At 64.9% G+C, this 17,639-nt stretch overlaps 2 protein-coding genes and 1 long non-coding RNA gene across 4 annotated transcripts in view; 2 read left to right on the plus strand and 1 right to left on the minus strand.

Annotated features, from left to right (window-relative positions):
- Nucleotides 1-175: 175 nt before the first annotated feature.
- On the plus strand, nucleotides 176-1,506 carry LOC123651471. Its single transcript, XR_006740212.1, has 2 exons — nucleotides 176-427; nucleotides 1,428-1,506. It is a non-coding gene; the product is annotated as an uncharacterized LOC123651471 (long non-coding RNA).
- Nucleotides 1,385-14,521, minus strand: NOP14 (NOP14 nucleolar protein). 2 transcript variants are annotated; one of them, XM_036417184.2, is made up of 18 exons: nucleotides 14,173-14,521; nucleotides 11,701-11,835; nucleotides 11,136-11,277; nucleotides 10,431-10,570; nucleotides 10,000-10,131; nucleotides 9,170-9,292; nucleotides 8,798-8,929; nucleotides 8,331-8,577; nucleotides 7,452-7,582; nucleotides 7,030-7,115; nucleotides 6,207-6,342; nucleotides 4,602-4,703; nucleotides 4,157-4,310; nucleotides 3,792-3,951; nucleotides 3,077-3,224; nucleotides 1,930-2,048; nucleotides 1,589-1,744; nucleotides 1,385-1,500 (listed from the first exon to the last, which is right to left on the minus strand). In XM_036417184.2, exons 1-18 carry the CDS (start codon nucleotides 14,365-14,367, stop codon nucleotides 1,401-1,403), a joined length of 2,538 nt encoding a protein of 845 aa, XP_036273077.1. In that variant the 5' UTR covers nucleotides 14,368-14,521; the 3' UTR covers nucleotides 1,385-1,400. The 2 variants fall into 2 exon arrangements, with proteins under 2 accessions (XP_036273077.1, XP_045429957.1); XM_045574001.1 differs by lacking the exons at nucleotides 1,385-1,500; nucleotides 1,589-1,744 and adding an exon at nucleotides 1,794-1,869 and having other exon boundaries at nucleotides 1,901-2,048.
- Nucleotides 14,522-14,676: 155 nt separating this feature from the next.
- GRK4 (G protein-coupled receptor kinase 4) overlaps nucleotides 14,677-17,639 on the plus strand; it is a 36,912-nt gene continuing 33,949 nt past the window's right edge. The window contains exon 1 of the mRNA XM_036417195.2: nucleotides 14,677-15,271. Within this exon, the coding sequence (XP_036273088.1) occupies nucleotides 15,190-15,271 (82 nt within the window). The 5' untranslated portion in view covers nucleotides 14,677-15,189. The remainder of the gene's footprint in view (nucleotides 15,272-17,639) is intronic.

The following is a 17,639-nucleotide window of genomic DNA, read 5'->3' on the forward strand; positions in this document are numbered from 1 at the left end:
CGGTCCGGCGCCTGCGTCGGCGCCTGCGGTCCGGGCGCCTGCGGTCCGGGCGCTCGGCTGCGGGCGGCGACCCCTGACCCCGCCGACTCCGGCCGCCGGGCCTCCCCGCAGGGCGCACGCTGGTCGCGGCCCGGACCCTTGCCCGGCGCTTGCTGACGGCTGGCGGGGCTGGTCCATCCGCCCCTCCCTCTGCCCGAGGGGCGACCCGCCCTCCCGAGGGCCTGGGCTGCGGGTCCTCCGCCGGCGGGGCCGTGGGGCGTCCCGCTTCGGGGCCTGGGACGAGCCGTCACCGCGGGCAGCGCCGGGCTTGGGCGGACATCGCGGCGCGTGTGCACGGCCCGTGGGTGTGACCACACGTGGGTGTGACCACACGGGCTCGGCGGGACCGTTCCTTCTGCATCGGGTGCTGAGTCTGAAGCCCCGGCAGGTGAGGACGAAGGGACGGAGGTCAGGCCGCAGCGACCAGTGATGCCCACGGGCCCCAGGGGGCGGCGGGGCGCAGGCACCCGGCCCGGGGCAGCCAGGGCAGCCGGAGCAGCTCTGGACACGCGCCTGGCACGCCCACGTGTGGCCAACCCCAACCGTAAACAAGTGGGAGGGGATTCTAGGACCTGAAGTTCTTCCAGGCCAACAGGTGCTGCAGCCCACCGTGCCATCAACCACACCCCCTTTATTCTAACCCTGGTGCACTGGGGCGGGTCCCCCACCTGGGCCTGCCCCCCCCCCCCCCCCGGAAGTCCGAGTGGACGTCCTTGGCGCATTGCCTGGTGGCCAGTGCACCACAGCCACTGGCTGTCCCATCGTTCAGTTAGTTTGCATATTATCCTTTATTATATAGGATAGCCAAATCAGGAAAATAGCCGTTTCACTTACGCCTCATGTACAGCCGTTCCACCTGTAACAGATGGAAACCCACTAGCTCTTTCCCCAGACTGCACGTCCGCCGAGGTGTCTTTGGCCGAGCTCCCGGCTGAGCCCTGCTCCCTTTTGTAGCCTCTGACCTTCCCCCGGGACAGGTCACTGCCTCCCTAACCTTCAGCTCCGGGGGTCAGTGCGCGTCCCAGCGCTCAGCGCCAGGCAGACTAACCTCGGGACTGCCGGTCGTGGGGCTGGGTCGTGGGTGATTTCTTCCTTCTCTGATTTCTGGACTGTTCGAAGACTTGCTTACTTTGTAAATATAGTTTATAATGTGAAACAACACTGCATTCTATTCACAAAGGCAAAAACGACAGCCAGATAAAAATGACCGCCAGTCCCGCCAGTCCCCCTCAGCCCAGACTGTGACCGACAGGCTGGTCTGAACTCGATGGACCCATTTAGTTCACAGCATGTGCTCTCAGCGCGCGTTCAGGAGACGCTGGAACGGGAACAGAAGTCCAGGAGGGACAGGACACAACCATTTATTTTTTGAACTTTTTCCTCTTCAGAGCCTTCCACTCGCCCTCCTGCTCGGCCAGGCTGTTGAAAAGCTGCTTCACCCTGCGCTTCCTCTCGGCGTCCCTGAGAGGAGAGGCCCGGGTTAGCCCTGGAGGACAGGGCGCAGGGAGGCAGCCGCGGCTCCCCGCCCACGGCCCCGGGGCGGCCTCACCGTTCCATGATCTCCGAGAGCTGCGTCCGGGCCAGGAACTGGTTGTCCTTGCGGATCTCCCGCACCGCGCCCTTGAACTCCCGCCGGTGCTTGTGGATCAGCCTCTTCCGCTCCTGCTCCTCCTTCGTGCTGCCCTGCTTCCTCCCAAACTCCAGCCTAGAGCAGAGCCGGAGTCAGGCCCAGGACTGCTGGTGGGCCCGCACCCACACCTGACTGACCCCTTGGGCTGGGTGCTGTTAGGGGCAGGTACCGTGTTGGGGGGCTGCACCCACACCTGACCCCTGGGGGTAGGGTGCCATTTTGGCACTCCACGGAGGGCCTTGTGGAGGGGCTGCACTCACACTTTGACCAGCCGGGGGGTGAACAGCTTCAGGGGCACAGGCTTGCTCCTCTCGCAGACCAGGGGCTGGTAGCGCCTCTCCTGGGCCTTTATGTCGGCCAGGGCGCTCCGACACAGCTCCTGCCAGGAAACGTGCTGCCGGCCCAGGTGCCTCTCCAGTTCCTCTGGGAGGCTGTGCAGCCTCAGAGGCGGAGGGAGGGACCTGCCCACCCCGCCCAGGCCTGCCCTCCTCCGCTGAGGAATGGGGTGAGGAATCATACGAGACACAGAAATCGCCTGGCCTGGCCCTGCCGAGGCACCAGGGTGAGCTATGAAGCATCTGACAGAGTAGGTGGTTCTGAGCTGATGTTGTGTGGCCCGGGAATGATGGCCACATGCCCTTGGCAGGAGAAGGCTCCACCTGCGCTCACAGGCGGGAGGCCCTGATGGAAGCGGCACCTTGCTGGTGGGGGCGGGGCTCTGCCAGGCAGCCTGTGCTGCCAGCCCTGAGCCAAGGACGGTTCTTCTTTCCCAGAGAGTACGCAGCAGGACCGGGCTTTGTGATCTGAGGCCACGTTCATTCCAACAGGAGCACCTGCGTCCTGGCCTTCCAGGAGCTGACCGAGCTCCAACGGGCTCTCAGAAGCCAGCCTGCTGCTGTGCGTTCCTGCCTCCCCCATGCAGTGGTCCTGGAAGGCAGGCTTCCTGCTCCGCAGGCACAGCCCTGGCCGCCTGGAGGTCCCTGAGGACCACGCGCAGGTACAAGCGCAGTGCCCCCGAGCCCCCCCCCAATCCGCAGGGCAGAGCCAGGGCGCGCTTCAACTAAGGGATGAGCCACCTCAGCCTCCCGCAGGGGGACAGGTGTGCTCTCGGGCCACCGCCTGGGGCAGACGCCACAGCACATGCTGGGGCGGCCGTGCTGCAGAACGCAGTCCCCGAGGCGGCGGCTGGCCCGGTGGGCAGTGGGGAGGTGATGGGACAGTTCTCGGCTTACACCCCAGTCAGCCTTGGGCAGCAGCAGCTCTTTCTCGGGGTCCCCAGCACTGACTCAGCTCCTCATTCACAAGCACGGTGAGTGCCCTTGACTTGCGGGGTGCAGCCAAGGACCAAAGTGCCGCTGACAGGCCCGTCCGGGAGGGCTGAGCGGGACCGCGCCCCGGGAGCCTCACCTGCAGCTCGCGGGGGTGGTGGCCGCCGGCCAGGTGCTGCGCCAGGAGGGCTCGGAGCGGCCGCATGAGGTCGTGGAAGGCGGGCAGCGTGCCGTACAGGCGCACACAGCGCCTCACCAGGGCCAGGCACACGGCCAGGCAGGACAGCCTGCGGGCGACAGGCACCGGCCAATACTCAACACTGAGCCCCGCGGGCCGCAGCGCGGGGAGCGCAGGCCGGGAGGCGGTGGCCCGGAGCGGCCCGGTAGGTGGAGCACTGCCCGCCGGCCGAGCAGCACATCCCGACAGCAATGCCGCGGGAGGCTTTGCGGGAGCAGTGCCGTCAGGTCTCGGACGGACAGGTGGCCGCAGGCTGAGGAAAGTGCGCGGCCTCCCCCAGGGAAACGTACTAAGCCCAGCCCTGAGGCACCGCCTCCTGCCTGCTGGTGGCCCCCGCGGCTGCGGGGCGCTGGTCCCTTGGCTGTGGTGGGAACCAGCCTGGGCCCCCGCCTGGGCCACTGCGCAGACAGCGCAGGCCCGGAGGTTAGTTTTCTCCCTGCTGCTCCCGCACGGCAATCGTTAGGGGATAAACGAGCTGGTTTTTGCAAACCCTGTGCCCTGTGCTTTGTAAGGTCAATGGTTAGACCTAACAGCTTCTCCACACAAGATCCTGGCACCACGGAGATGCAGTGGGCACCTGAGGTGTGGGCCCTGGGTGGCGCCAGACCGCACGTACCTGGTGTGGTTGGCCTCTGCCTCGGTCTGGGTGCACCGGGCGCTCGCCCAGCGGAGGGACAGGCTCCCCGTCTGCCACGTGGCCGCGTCCCCCTCGTCAGACACCACGAGCAGCTCCGAGTGCTTCCCCCGAGGCCTGAAAGGGGGCACCAGCGTGCAGCCTGGATTCAAGGGGACAGGACAGTGCCTGAGGGTCAGGGCTCACTCTCCGCCACCCCCACCCCATGCCCAGCAGAGGGTGCCCCTCTGGCGATGGGCGGGCGGCTCAGGTGTCTCTTCCGCCCGCTCTTCCATGTCCCGCATCGCCGGAGGATGAATCCTTTCAGCTTTAATCCCAGCACAACGCCTGCCCGAGCCGCAGCGCACCTGGGCCCGGCTGGTTGGGAGCTGCCACGTACAGGACGCCCAGGAGGAAGTTGACCAGCTCGGGGATGAACCTCTGCGACAGGGACACGTAGTCCAGGAACACGCAGCACACGAACAGGCCCTTCACCACGTCCGCGAGGGACAGCACGGGGCACTGCAGAGGGACAGCCCAGCGAGGGTCTGGACGTGGTCCGGACGCCAACCACCTGCTCCCCAGCTGAGGGCGAGCCCGCCTGCGTGCCCGGCCCAGACCCGGCCCGGAAAAAGGAAGTTTGGACATGTGAAGCCAAAGGGGCCCAGGACCCCTGTCAGACCTGGAAAGGGGGTTTTCTGGGTCCCCCCACTGACCGCGGCGCCAACACCTCCCCCTGGGCCCTTTCGGGTGAGCTGCCGCCCCGCCGGGCTGCGCGCCCCTGGACCCTCGCCCGGCTCTGGCAGGACGTACCTTGGTGAGCAGCTGGCTCAGGCACACCAGCGCAGGCGTCACCACGGGGTGCCAGAGGTCAGAGGTTGGGAACAGCAGCCCAGCAATTTTCAAATAAACGAGCTGCAAGGAAAGGGGACCCACAAAGAGTAACGATCGAGGACGTTTCAGGTCCGGCCTCCAGCCCTGAGGAGGCCGTTTCGAGTCCCGCCCATACACGGAGCAGGGGCAGAACGTCTGACCCCGCCCGGTCAGAGCAGAGTTGCCCCTGGGCCCCCACGGCGGCTGTCCCCCGCTCCCGGGCTCCTCTGGAAGGTGGCGGCGGGAGGGGCCCACGAGGAGGCTGCCCTGTCCCGGCCGGCCGTCTTGGGCATTGAGCCCACGGCTGGGCAGAGGTCACGCTGCCCGCACCCACAGCCCTTTAGGCCCCAAGGCTCAGGGAAGCAGCCCCAGGCTCTCGGCGCCCGCCCGGAGGGAAGCAGCCTTCCTGGGCCAGCCTCACACACCCGGGGGACCACAAGCCGAGTCCACCTCGAGGACCGGCAGCGGCCCCCGGCAGCCGAGGAGACCGAGGGCGGCTGGGCGGGGGGGCGGCAGGCCGTTCCCTAAACGCTCTCCTGGGCTCCGCCGTCCCCAGCTGAGTCCCAGCCCTCAGCTCGTCAGGACACAAGGCTCTGACCACGGCCCGCCCTCTCGGCAGTGTTTCCTGGCAGCTCCCGGTCTGCCCTGGCATCAGCATTGGTGACTGACAGGCGCAGGGCGCAAATGTGTCCGAGCAGGTGGGGCGCCGGGTGGGCACCCCTGGTAGCTGAGTCCCAGGGAGGGGGGAGCCAGTACCGTCTCCACGCAGGAAGCTGCCTCCTGCACGCTCCCAAGAAGCACGTTTTGTCTTAGGCGACAAGCGGGGCCTCTCAGGGGCCACGGGGCAGGCACAGCTCCGGCACCCGCCATGGGCACCCCTTCCCGACAGGAGGCCAGGCCCGCAGCTCACATGAAGGGGCGGGCGGAAGACCAGGCAGCCTGCTAGGCCTGCTATTGGCCCCCAATACTCCGGCTAGAAAGAGGCTCCGAGGAGGCAGATGGGGTCTCCCTGGCCAGGGCTCCAGGAATTACCAGGGCGGCCGTGAGGAATGGAAACTGGGTGAGGCTCACAGAACGAAGTCACCAGCAGCGCCACGGACACAAGCTCAGACCCTCCTGGGGAGCCTGTGAGAGCCACCAATGATGAGCCACACGTTCTGGGTTTAAGTTTCTGCTGCCTGTGGCTCAGCCCTTCCAGCACAGAGTCCAGAGAACGGAGTAACTGAGTGAGACTCACTACCACTGACAGCCGCCACAGCTTCCCAAACTGTCGTGTCCCGAGTGGCACAGACACGGAGCGACGCCAGCCCTCGGCGTGGTCTCCCTGAAAGCCGTTCCTTCCTGCCTTAAGCCTGTGCCGTGAAGACCGAACGTGCCCGTTCACACGCACTCTCTGACGAACACGTGTCAGGTCACCGTCACCGGCCGGACCGTCCAGGCCACCCGAGGGGACGGCCGCTGAGCCCCGGGGGCTGGTGGCTGTGGGAGCTGGACAGACGGGGCCCCTGGAGCCGCAGGCCCGGCCTGGGGGACGAGCCTGCTTACCACGTCCAGCCCCGGGAACGCGGCCCGGCCCTTGGCCTCGACCGCCCCTTCCATCTCGTGCATGGCGTCTCGGAGCACAAACCGCACGGCCTCGCTCGCAGCTTCAGGAAACATCTGGCAGAGGTTGTACAGCGGCCTGTTGGTCAGAAACACGGGTCGGTGCAGGCTCCGGCGGGAAGGCGGCCCTCCTCCCGGGCCCCGTCGGTGCGTCACGGCGGGCGGGGGCTGGAGCCAGAGGCAGGGGACCCATCCCTCCGACGGCGGCCTGGCTGTGGGCGGAGCCACGCGCCTCCTGTGATCAGCTCCGTAACTGCCCTCTGACCACGCTGTTTGCAGGGGGAGCACGTCCAACGTGCCCGCCTGGCTGACCGGCTCTGGGGCTTCCCCACAAACTGGGACTCCTCACCTGACCTGACATGGCAGAGGCCGCTGACCACGCTCTCACTGACCTCCCACGTGGGAGACCCCACGCCTGCCCCAGCCACCGCAGGGCCAGGTGGACAAGAGGGACATCCTTCTAACCAGAGCCCCAGGTCACAGGAGCCTGCCGGTTCCATGAGGCACAGGCCTGCTCGTACCACGTGCTCCAGACACCACCACCCCAGCAGAGTGATGGGTCACGGAGAACCAAAGCGAGTCAGCCATTCAGAGCCGGGAACAGACCTCCCTGTCGCTCCGCGCTGCGGACACGCCCGGCTCTGGGGCTCGAGCAGGGGCCCGTCATGGACCGTGTCCTGTTTCCCAGTGGTTGACCTGTGACCCCCATGTACTACGGCTCTAACCAGGACCAAGCTGGTCAGCCCACCCACACCGTTCTACTCACACAACCAGCCTGTCAATCACTCTGAGGTCTGGGGGGTCCTCTGCAGCCAGTTCTCCGACGTACTCCAGGAGGAAGCCGAACAGTTTCTGGGGGCGGGGAGGGGAGCAGCTGAGTGCTGATGCTGGACGGACCCGGGGCAGACAGCACTGCCCCTCTGGCTGGCGGGAGGGCAGCAAGCACCCCGCACCTTCCTCAGAGGGAGGCGGCGTGTCACCGACTTCCCCGAGGGGCTGGCCGGGCTGCTCACAGGAGGCCATCTCTCGGGACAGGAGGGCCCCGGTGGGGCCTCCTTCAGGCCCGCCGCGGGCTCCAGCCCCGCCCCAACCCGGCAGCAGCCACAGGGCCGGGCGCACCCGGTGACGCAGCCCAGGGACGGCCCGGCGCGCCCAGCACTGACCCCGCCGCCCCGTCGCCAGCGTTACCTCTAACTTTGCCTTGTTCCCTGCGGCAAGGCTGGGGTGGTGGCACTTCTGGATCCTCTCCACCACCAGCAGCTGCTCCTCCACGGACCTCCCCGTCAGCAAGGCCCTGAGGTCCTCGGAGGACTCGGGAGCTGCCCAACACACACTGGCCCTCACCGTCCAGCAGGAGAACGGCCAGACGCAGACCCGAACCACATAGTGGCACTGCTTCTCGCTGTGCGAGACAACGTGCCTTCTCCATGGAAACACGCCCTTCACTGCAGGCTGTACCGTCGCACCCCGTGTCCGGGGAGGGGGGAGGCAGCCGGGCCGAGAACAGGCTCCGTGAGGAGTCTCCTCCATACCCGGCGCCGTGAGCCCAGCCAAAAGAGGGTGGAAGGGCCACGTGAGCGTAGCTGCGGCTCCTACCTGTCAGAGCCACTGCCATGGAGCCAGCCTCACGGCGAGCCCACGCCCCTGGAAATGACCTGCAGCCACAGCACAAGGCAGGACTGCTGACCAGAGCGGGCTCCTGTGTGTGCTGGAGGGACACTGGCCTGTCTGATGGGGCTCGGGCCCCTCCCAGGTGCCCTGGTCCCAGGCCCGCCCTGCTCTCCTCAGCCGCCTGCCCACCACACAGGCTGACACTTAACGGCACCAAGACGCTTCTCCAGACGGTGTGTCTGCCGCATCCTGTCTGTGGCCACATGACAGGCCCCAGGGAGCCAGGCCTGGGCCAGGCCCCAGCAACGCCCGCGAGGCAGGAGGCCACGCTCGCCCGCCGGCCACGGCCGAGCCAGAGAGCACGTTCGCCCGCTCCCACCCCACTGCAGCCTCAGCGAGGCGGAAGGATCGCCAGGCTGGACTTGGCCCCGAGACCTGGGAACCGACAGGACGCACCTGCGAACGTGTAGGGCAGCTCTGTCCGGGCAGCGTCCCGAGCTTCCCTGCCCCCGGGCGGCTGCCGCGGCGCCTGCTCTGGCTGCTCACTCTCCTCCGCGCTCTCCTCTCCGCATTCCAGGTCCGAGTGGCTGTCGGAGCCGCCGCTGTCCTCTGCCTCCTCCTCCTCCTCCTCCTCCTCCTCCTCCGAGTTCCCACCGTCACTGGCTTCTCCGCTTTGCTCTTCCTGGACGTTCATCTTTCCGTCCTGGGAACAGGACACGGAACCCCAGGCGTGAGGACCCGGGCAGCCATCAGAGCACTTGTTAGCAACCGAGTAGAAGCAAGAGGAGATGGAGAGAGGGTCTGCCCGGCTGCGGCGCCTGGCCCGCGTGGACGCGCAGCGCAGAGCCGCAGGGACCCCGCCCGAGCGGACACAGGATGTGAGACGCCACGCGCCTGCAGGCTGAGGGGAGGCAGCGCCCGACCTGGTAGGAGAGCAGACGCCGGTCATCCTTGTCCAGCACGAACCCGTCGCTTAAGTCGTCCGCAGACATGTGCGCGGGCGCCTTGCTGTCCTGGTCCTCGCCCGTCCCCAGCATCCTCCGCACCCGCTCCGCCTGCGCTGGAGAGAGGTCACGTGTGGGGCTGATGGGGGCAAGCAGGGGTGTTATCTGAACTTCTTACTTTCATAACCAGAGGAAAGATTTACTAAAAAAAGGTATTTGTAGTAAAATACACAAATTTCAACGAGACAAAAGGTCCACGGGTTCCAGAGTGAGGCGGGAAGGCCACGGCAGCCTCCCACAGGCCACGCCCACGGCCGGGCCCAGGCCCCGCCCCGCCCCCTGCGCCCGCACCTCCAGGCGCCGGAGCCGCTCCTGCTCCTCCTTGGCCAGCTCCTCTTCCGTCTTCATCCTCTCCGATGGCTGCGCCTTCATCTCGAAGCCCAGCTCTCGCACTGCCCTGTCATAGGCGTCAGGCTGTGGAGAGGAAGTGCACCGTTGTCTCCCTTTCCGAAGAGCCGGTGCCAGTGCCGGCCACTCCCAGCACCCGTCGAGGCTGAGGCCGCCCTGAGAGGAAGCTGTGCTCAGCTCCCAGGACGTGCCCCGTCCCACAGGACTCTGCTCCTGCCCCTGCTGCCGCAGAACTGAGCCCCCCGGAGCTCAGCTGAGGGAAGAGCAGCAAGGTGGCTCAGAGGCCGACTGCCTGGCGACTGGGCAGAAGCCTGGCTGTTTCACAGAAACCAGCCCCATAAACACAGGCGGCCTTTAAAAAAAATATTTATATTGATTTCAGAGAGAGAGGGAGAGGGAGATAGAAACATCAGTGATGGGAGAGAATCATTTATCGGCTGCCTCCTGCACGCCCCCTACTGGGGATTGAGTCTGCAACCTGGGCATGTGCCCTTGACCAGGAATCGAACCTGGGACCTTTTAGTCCGCAGGCGGATGCTCTAACCACTGAGGACAAACCAGCTAGGGCAGACATGCGGCTTAATCAACAACTTAGATTAAATTAATTCACTTTAAATAAGTATTGGAGTAATTTTTAGTCAATTTCCACCCTGACGTGGAATATCAGGTCACCTGACAAACTTCAGCAGAAACGGGACCCTGACACCTGCACCCCCTTTTCTGCGGAGAAAGAGCATGTTCAAGCCGTTGCTGGGCGTGCCCCGCCTGCCCACCTGGGGTTTCTCCTGGGCTCTGCTCTGGGCCTGGGGCGGCCGGCGGGCCAGGAGGCCCTGGATCTCCCTCCAGTCGCGATCCAGCTTCTCTGTGAGCTCCAGGGCGTCTTCCCGCTGGGCCTGCCTCTCCCGCTGGAAGAGCAGAGGCACAGCATTACTGCGGCTCCTGCCGGCCCTCGGCACTGAGCCGCACCCACGGGCTGGCAGGACAAGGGCCACGGCGATAAGCACGGTTTGCCGCCGTGAGCTTCTTGCTGTTGGCAAACGCCGTGGTGTCTGCAAAGCCTGCCACAGGCCCCAGCACTGGAACCAGCCCGCCAACAAAGCCCCCCCAACCCCCGCAGTGAGCCCCCTGCGGCCGACGAGCAGGGGCCAGCGAGCCCGCGGGAAACCCCGAGCCCAGCGGCGACGGAGCCTCCCAGGCTGGGCACCTTCTCCTGCTTGGACTTGGCGATGAGCTCCTCAATCAGCTCTTTGCGGGACCTGGGCCTCTCCGCCTCCGGGCCCAGCTGCTGGGCGGTCCTCTTGTGGGGCTGCTCTCCGCCCCCGAAATGGGCCGCCGTCAGCTCGGCTGCACAGAACAGAAGCAGAGGGTGAGCCCGCCCGGCGCCTCAGAGTCACACCCAGGCTCACGCTGGCCCTCTGAGCGCCCGGCTACAGTGAAGGAGGCTGATGTTCAATAAGGAAGGTGCTGCCCTGGCTGTGTGCTCTGGACAGAGCGTCAGCCCTGGGACTGAAGGGTACCGGGTTCGATTCCAGTCAAGGGCACGTACCTGGGTTGCAGGCTCGATCCCTGGCCCCGGTTGGGGTTCATGGGGGAGGCAGCCAATCCGTGTTTCTCTCACATCGATGTTTCTCTCTGCCCCCCTCCCTTCCACTCTCTGAAAATCAGTGGAAAATACCCTCAGGGAAGGATGAATAACAAAGTCAGGGTGCTGGTGCTTTCTTAGCCACAGAAGCTGTCTTGTCTACTGCCACCTGCACTGCCAGGCACCTTCTGAAGGTTCTGGAGCTCACACATGAGACTCTGTCATGTGTGGGGTTTCTCAGAGCTTTATGATCAGTGACACTGGAACCCAGCCCTCGCCAGGCGGCCAGACCGGGGTGAGCAAACACTGTCCCTGCCGTGCCCTCACCGGACAGCGTTCCTCGCTCCTCAGGGTCGCTGTCACTGTCGACAATGTCGTTCAGCTTCTCGATGTCTGCCAGAGACTGGCCGTAGTGCGTCAGCTCCTCGTCTTCGTTTAGGTTGTAGATGTTCCTCTTTTCATGGTGCCGCTGACAGGAGAGGGAAGTTTCCTAAACCCCAATCCACTGAACAGGGGACCCCGTCACTCCCTGCTGCTGTGTGACCGACAGGGCAGCCTTGGCGGCTTTCAGACCTTCTGTGTCATCGGAGCAGCGTTCAATTCATGCAGACCCCGGGCCAGCCAGTCAACGGGCCAGGCACGTCCCACAGGCCTTGCCCACTGGGAAGGACCCACCGGCCACTCGCTGTCCACCCACCCGAGCTGGAGCCAGCACTTCAGTGAGAACTCGAGGACACAGCCCCGCCGAGCCGCTGGCTGCCGTACGGATCCACCAGCGATGCCTGCGGCCGGCCCTTCCCCTCCGGCCTCGCCAGCCTGGGCCCAGGACTCCGGACCCACCCTCTGCACCAGCGGGCAAGTGCCCACAGGAGACCCCCCGCCGCCTCTGCACCTGCTGCTCCAGGGCGAACCTCCGCAGCATCTTCTCCTCGGCGCTGAGGCTGCTGTTGTACTCTCCGAAGCGCTTGTCGACGAACACGTTGGCCTTGTCCCTCTCCTTGTACTCCTTCAGCAGCGTCTGGGTGCGCTGGAACAGAGAGCACGCTGCTGGGCGCCGCGCCCCGAGGGGAACGCTCCCCAGGGGACACCGGCCGCTCTCCTGCCCGGAAGGTGACCCTGCGCCGGCCATTCTGTCTTTGAGGCCACAGTCTGCCGGCTGGAAACGGGCTGCTGCCCAAGGGAGGCCGTGGCCTCCTCGGACCAAGGGGACCCTGAGGCTTAAGGAGCAGCGGAGCCGAGCACTCGGAGGTCAGTCAGGCTCAGAAGCTGGAGGAGCAGAGGCCCCAGCTGAGCGGAAGGGAAATTCCCAACCAGCAGCCGACAGGAAGGCACAGACCGTGGCAGCACATTTCCTCCTCGCTTGTTACAGACACACGTTTACAGTATTTGTACGAAGTCAATCCTGTTACTTGCATGTCCGTACTCTGCCTGCCTGCCTGCCTGCCTGCCGGTTTACCTGTAACCTCAACCCAACACCTGCAGCACTTCTGTGGCCACGCACTGACGCGGGCACGAGGCCTAGGACGCACAGCCTGGAGTGTGGGCACCAGGTCCCATCAGCTCCACTGCCAGCCGGGGCTGAGGCAGCCAGGCCCTGCCCGGCCCCACCTGCGAGAGGAGCCAGGGTGGTCCTGACTCAGGCTGCCAAGCCCTAGAAGCAGCCGGCCATGCAGGGGAGGCTGTGAGTGGTAAGCACTGTGTCTGTGCTGGGTCCCAGCTACAGGACTCCTTGTCGGGACAGCCCATTCACTCCCAGGGACCGTCACACAAGCCTGCCTCGCCGGCCACTGCCCCTCTGCATTTAACCCAACTGGACAGCCTGCGCCCTGCCAGACATGCTCCGGGACGTTCCCCCACATGGGCAGCCATGGCGAGCCCCCAAGCACAGGTTCTGGCTCCTTCTAATACCTAAGTTTGTCTTGTGGGCCAAGCCCTGGGGGATTCGGAAGAAGCAGCGAAGTGCCCTCCAGGCCACCTGTCCCCGGCAGAGGGAGGACCTGCCAGGGGCTGGCGGTGTGAGCACCTCCTGGAATCTGGGGGGGAAAGGGGGGCTGGGAAAGGTCAGAGTGGTGGCTTGGGCACCTCTGGGAGATTTGGGGGATAAAACAGGTCTTTTTGGACAACCTAAGTTGCAAAAGGCAAAACAAGGACAACAGGCCGGGTCCAGATGGTGAAGGCGCCTGCGGGCGGCGAGCTGAGACGGTCAGAGAGCTGGCATTTAAGGACCCCGCTGTGCCCGGTGCACATCCACCTGCCCTCACAGCCGCCCCGAGGCTGTCAGGGTCCCACCTCAGAAATAAGGAAACGGAGGCGCAAGCAAACACAAACTTGTTTGTGTCGGAGCCCACAGGCTCCGGCCCCCAACGCCTGCAGGGTGAGCCCTGGGGACCGGGACCCCGTGGGAAGTCTTGTCTGCTGTTCCCACACCAGATTCCGATAGGAGACCCACTGGCCGCACACGGGGACAGAAGACAGACCGTGTGCCCCTGGAGGCCAAGGCTGTCTTCATTCATCTGACCTCCCAGCAGCCAGGACAGACTTCATGTAAGTGCATGTAAGTGGAGCATCAAGGCTTCACAGACAGGGAACTGGGTGCAAGCCCCGCCCCTGGCCGCTGTACAGGTGAGGAAACTCACTTGTCCTCCTGGGCCTTTTCCGCCAGCCTGCTGATGTGTCTTCCTCAGCGGCCAGACTACTGCTCTACAGGCCAGCGGCCCCAGAAACCACAGGGCGCCCCGGGCCGTGCACTCCGGAAGGCCTGTCCCCTCCCTGGCACGGCACAAGCGGTGTGCTTCCAGGGAGAGGGAGCATCAAGCACCCACTGCGCATCCTGTGGGAGGCCCTGGCCTGTGAGGACAAGGCCGCGGTCCCTAAGCCAGGAGAGCCACAGTCTGCGCAGATGCCAGCAGCAGAGTGGCATGGAAAAGGGGTCACACGGTGCTGGGTCTCCAGGGAGGGGCAGTTCCCAGGGAAAGGTCACGCCAGCCCACGCACACGCAGAGGCACGAAGAGGCACGCGGTCCACCTGGTGGAGGACAAGCACACGGACGCCGTCCAGCTGTGCCTGCGCTGTCCCCAGGACGTCAATGCACACACTGAACCTTCCCAGCTACCCAGGGTGTAGGTATTGCTATGATCTCCATTTTACAGACGAGGAAACCGAGGCACAGAGAAATAGCATACCACGGGCAAGCCAGAGTGGCTCCAGCACGGGCAGGCCGGCCCCCGAGTCTGCCTCTCCGGGGAGAGCAGGGAAAGCCGCGCTGGGGAGCGTGGTGGTCCCCGAGCAGGGTCCCGCGGCCGGGCGGGGAGTGAGGGGTCCCTGGCAGGAAACGGCCACCCGAGGGGGTGGCACCGCCCTTACCTTCTGGATGGCCCGCGCGCGCGACACCCCGGGCTGCCCCACGTCGTGGCGCGTCTTCCTGCCCAGAACCTGGAACTTCTGCCTGTTGACTTTCACTTCGAACGGGTTGGGGTTGGGCCTGGCCCGGCCGCCCCGCGCGCCCGCCGGGGCTCCGGGGGCCTTGGGGCGCGCCCCGGTCGCCCTGGCCTTCCCCATGGCCAACTCTCGCCGCACCCCTAGGCGCTCGACTCCGCACGGCCTGCGAGACCGGAGGAGCGAGCCACGGCCTAGCGCAGCGGGCGGAGTGCGGACCCCTTCCGGAGACACGTGCCGGGACGGGGAGCCGCCCCCGCCCTGGTGTCGCGATAACTGAGCCGAGCACTGAGAGACACCTCGGGCTCAGACTACTCGCCAGTAGGCGGACTACAACTCCCAGGAGGCCACGCTCTCCCGGCGCTCCGCTTCCGCTCTGCGCGGGGACTTCTGGGAGCCGTAGTTCCCCGCGGGGCGCCGCAGCCGCCTCAGGTGGGGGCGAGGGGGCGCTGGAGCTCCACCCTCCGGGAGCCGTTAGCGGAGAGCCGGCCGCGCTGCGAGGAGGCGGCGGCGGCGGCGGCAGTAGCCGTCGCCGCCGGGGGCGGCGGCCTGCGGGAAGCCTTCCCTGGGGTCGGGCTCCTCGGAGACCCGTGGCCCTGAGGAGAGCTACGCGCGCCGAGCGCGGGTGATGGGGCCGAGGGCGCGGGCGGCGGCGCGGCGGTGGTGACCGCGGAGAAGCCCGAAGGCCGGCCTGCCCTCGCCCCGCGCCCCGTCCCCGCCGGTGCCCTGGGCCGGCGGCGGCATCATTCGCAGCGGCAGCGTCGTCGCGGCCAGCGGGCCCGGGGGCGGCGGCACTGGTGGTGGCCGTGGTCGTGGCCGTTACGGCAGAGCAGCCTTTCCCGGCCGAGTGCGGGGCCCGGCGGGCGGGTGCGGGCCGGCGGGCACCGCGCGAAGGCCCCGGCCCGGCGTCCTCGAGCCCGCACAGCCCGGCGGCGGAAGCGGCGGATGCGGCCGAGGCGTCACGGGCTGCGGCTCATGGAGTTGGAGAACCTGGTGGCGAACTCGCTGCTGCTCAAGGCGCGCCTCGGTGGGTGCCCGGCGGGCGGGCCGGGGGCCGCCTCCAGGCCCACCTTCCCGCGGTGCCGGCCTGGGTGCCGCCGCGGCCCCGCCCCCGGAGCGGAGCGGCTCCGGCCGGGGTCGCCAGGGCGCTCCCGGGCCCGCGGGGGAGTGGTAGCGCCCAGAGGCGCCGGCGGCTGTTTGGGGCTTCGGGTCCTTCCCTCGGGAAGCCCCCCCGCTCGTGGAGACCCCACCGAGTGGCTGCCGGCCTCGGAGTGCCCAGCCCCGAACGTGGGACCGGGATTCTCGGAGCCCCAGGAGCGAGTGGGAAGGCGGGGTCCCAGGGAGGCGGGGCGGGGGCGGTCACGCGGAGGCCGCGCTGCTCGGGCTGCGGGCGCCGTGCGGGCTCTGGGGCGGCGGCTGAGGCTGCCTCACTCCGAGCGCCCGGCGTGGGCTCTGCCGCGGGCGCCACGTGTGCGTGGGGACCGAGACGGAGGGGATGCTGCTGGGCTGTGGGAGCCGCGGAGGCAGGTAGCGCTCCCCGCGGAGGTTTGGACGCGGGAGGCCCGGGGCGCTGCGGGGGCGCGTTTCCCGGGGAGTGCCGCCTGGGCCCGGTGGCTGCTCGCGGCTCTGCGCGTCCTGGGGGCGTGAGAGCGCGGGCTTCTCCTGGTAATCGCAGGGCTGTTCGATGGAAGCGAGTCCAGCCACTTTCTAGATTCACTGAGAATGAAGTCGGTCTCTCGCTTTGGTTCCAAACCGGACCTAGGAGTCGTTTCTCCTTTCAGGGACCTGGTGCTAGGCTGTCCAGGGGCTCAGGTGATGGGACTGTCTAACCACCGTGCTGTACGCCCGAAACCCGAGACAGGTGGGGCAGAAGTAGGTTTACAGTGCAGGTGAAACAGTTTATTCCTGTGCGATTATCAATTGTTTGTTACTTTACATGCAAGCAACGCAAACCTACTTTTGCCCCGCCCCTTCCCCCCGTATTGACGATGACTGGGGGAAATATTCATGTTGGCAAGTGATGTTGCATGGAAGAAGTTGTGTTCCAGTATGCCAGGCACACTCTAAGGAAGTATGAAATAATCATGCTGTTAATAAAATAACAGATAAAAGTCATTCTTTAAAAAAAGTTAGGATTTTGTGTGTGTAATACATTTGTTACACAATTTATGACCTTTAATTGCTTAACATCTTAAATGGTCATGTGCTTATCAGGAGACTTCAGCTCCATTTTATCTCTTGGTGAATTGGCAGCATAAATGCAGAGGTGGGCGTGTAGGGTAGGCACACTTAATCAGATTTTGTCTTTGACGTTGAAGTACCCTTTTGACTCAGGTAGTTTGTTTAGCATCTGAGGCTTCCAACCCAGAATTTTTGGTTGCAGGAAGTTGCTAGAAGTAGCTTCTAAACCCTTTGAGTCCAGAGGTATGCGTATATGCATATGTATCCTATACAATGAAAGTCTAATATACTGTCTGACCGCTTGTTTGACCAGTTGCTATGGCGTGCACTGACCATCAGGGGGCAGATGCTCCGACTGGTAGGTTAGCTTGTTGCTTAGGTCTGGCTGATCGGGACTGGAAGAGAGAGGCTGGATATGCCCTGGAGCACTCCTGTGGTCCCTCCCTGGCCCCTGATTGTGCACTGGTGGCATCTCTTGGCCTGGATTGTGCCCTCTTTCAATTGGGACCCCTCAGGGGATGTCTGAGAGCCAGTTTCGGCCTGATCCCTTCAGGGCAGGCGGAGGGGCCCCACTGGTGAATGAATCCGTGCACTGGGCCTCTAGTATGTCTGTGTGTGTGTGTGTGTATATATATCATATATATATATATATATATATATATATCATATATATATATATATATATAGATATAGATATAGATATATTGATATATTGATATATTGATATATATACACACACACACACATACACTGGAGGCCTGGTGCATGAAATTTATGCATAGGATTGCGGGGGGGTGGGTGGGAAGGTGGTCCCTTAGCCTGACCTGCACCCTCTTCAATCCAGGTCCCATTGGGGGATGTCCAACTGATGGTTTAGGCCCCATCCCCTGTCATAATCCAGGACTCCTGGCTCCTAATTGCTCACCTGCCTGTCTGCCTGCTTCATCACCCCTAACCACTATACCTGTCTGCCTGATCGCCCCTAACTGCCTCTACTTGCTGGCTTGATCATCTCCTAACCGGTTCCCTGCCCAACTGGCCACACCCTAACTGTTCCCCTGCTAGCCTGGTTGTCCCCTAACTGGTCCCCTGCTGGCATGATCACCCCTAACCACCTCTGCCTGAGCCTCCGCCACCGTGGCTTTATCCAGAAGGAAGATGGATACCTGGAAGATGTCAAGGGCATGTACCTTGGTTGTGGGCACATCCCCAGT

Source organism: Pipistrellus kuhlii, unplaced genomic scaffold (genome assembly GCF_014108245.1).
Source record: "Pipistrellus kuhlii isolate mPipKuh1 unplaced genomic scaffold, mPipKuh1.p scaffold_m20_p_58, whole genome shotgun sequence".
NCBI classification, from domain to species: Eukaryota; Metazoa; Chordata; class Mammalia; order Chiroptera; family Vespertilionidae; genus Pipistrellus; species Pipistrellus kuhlii.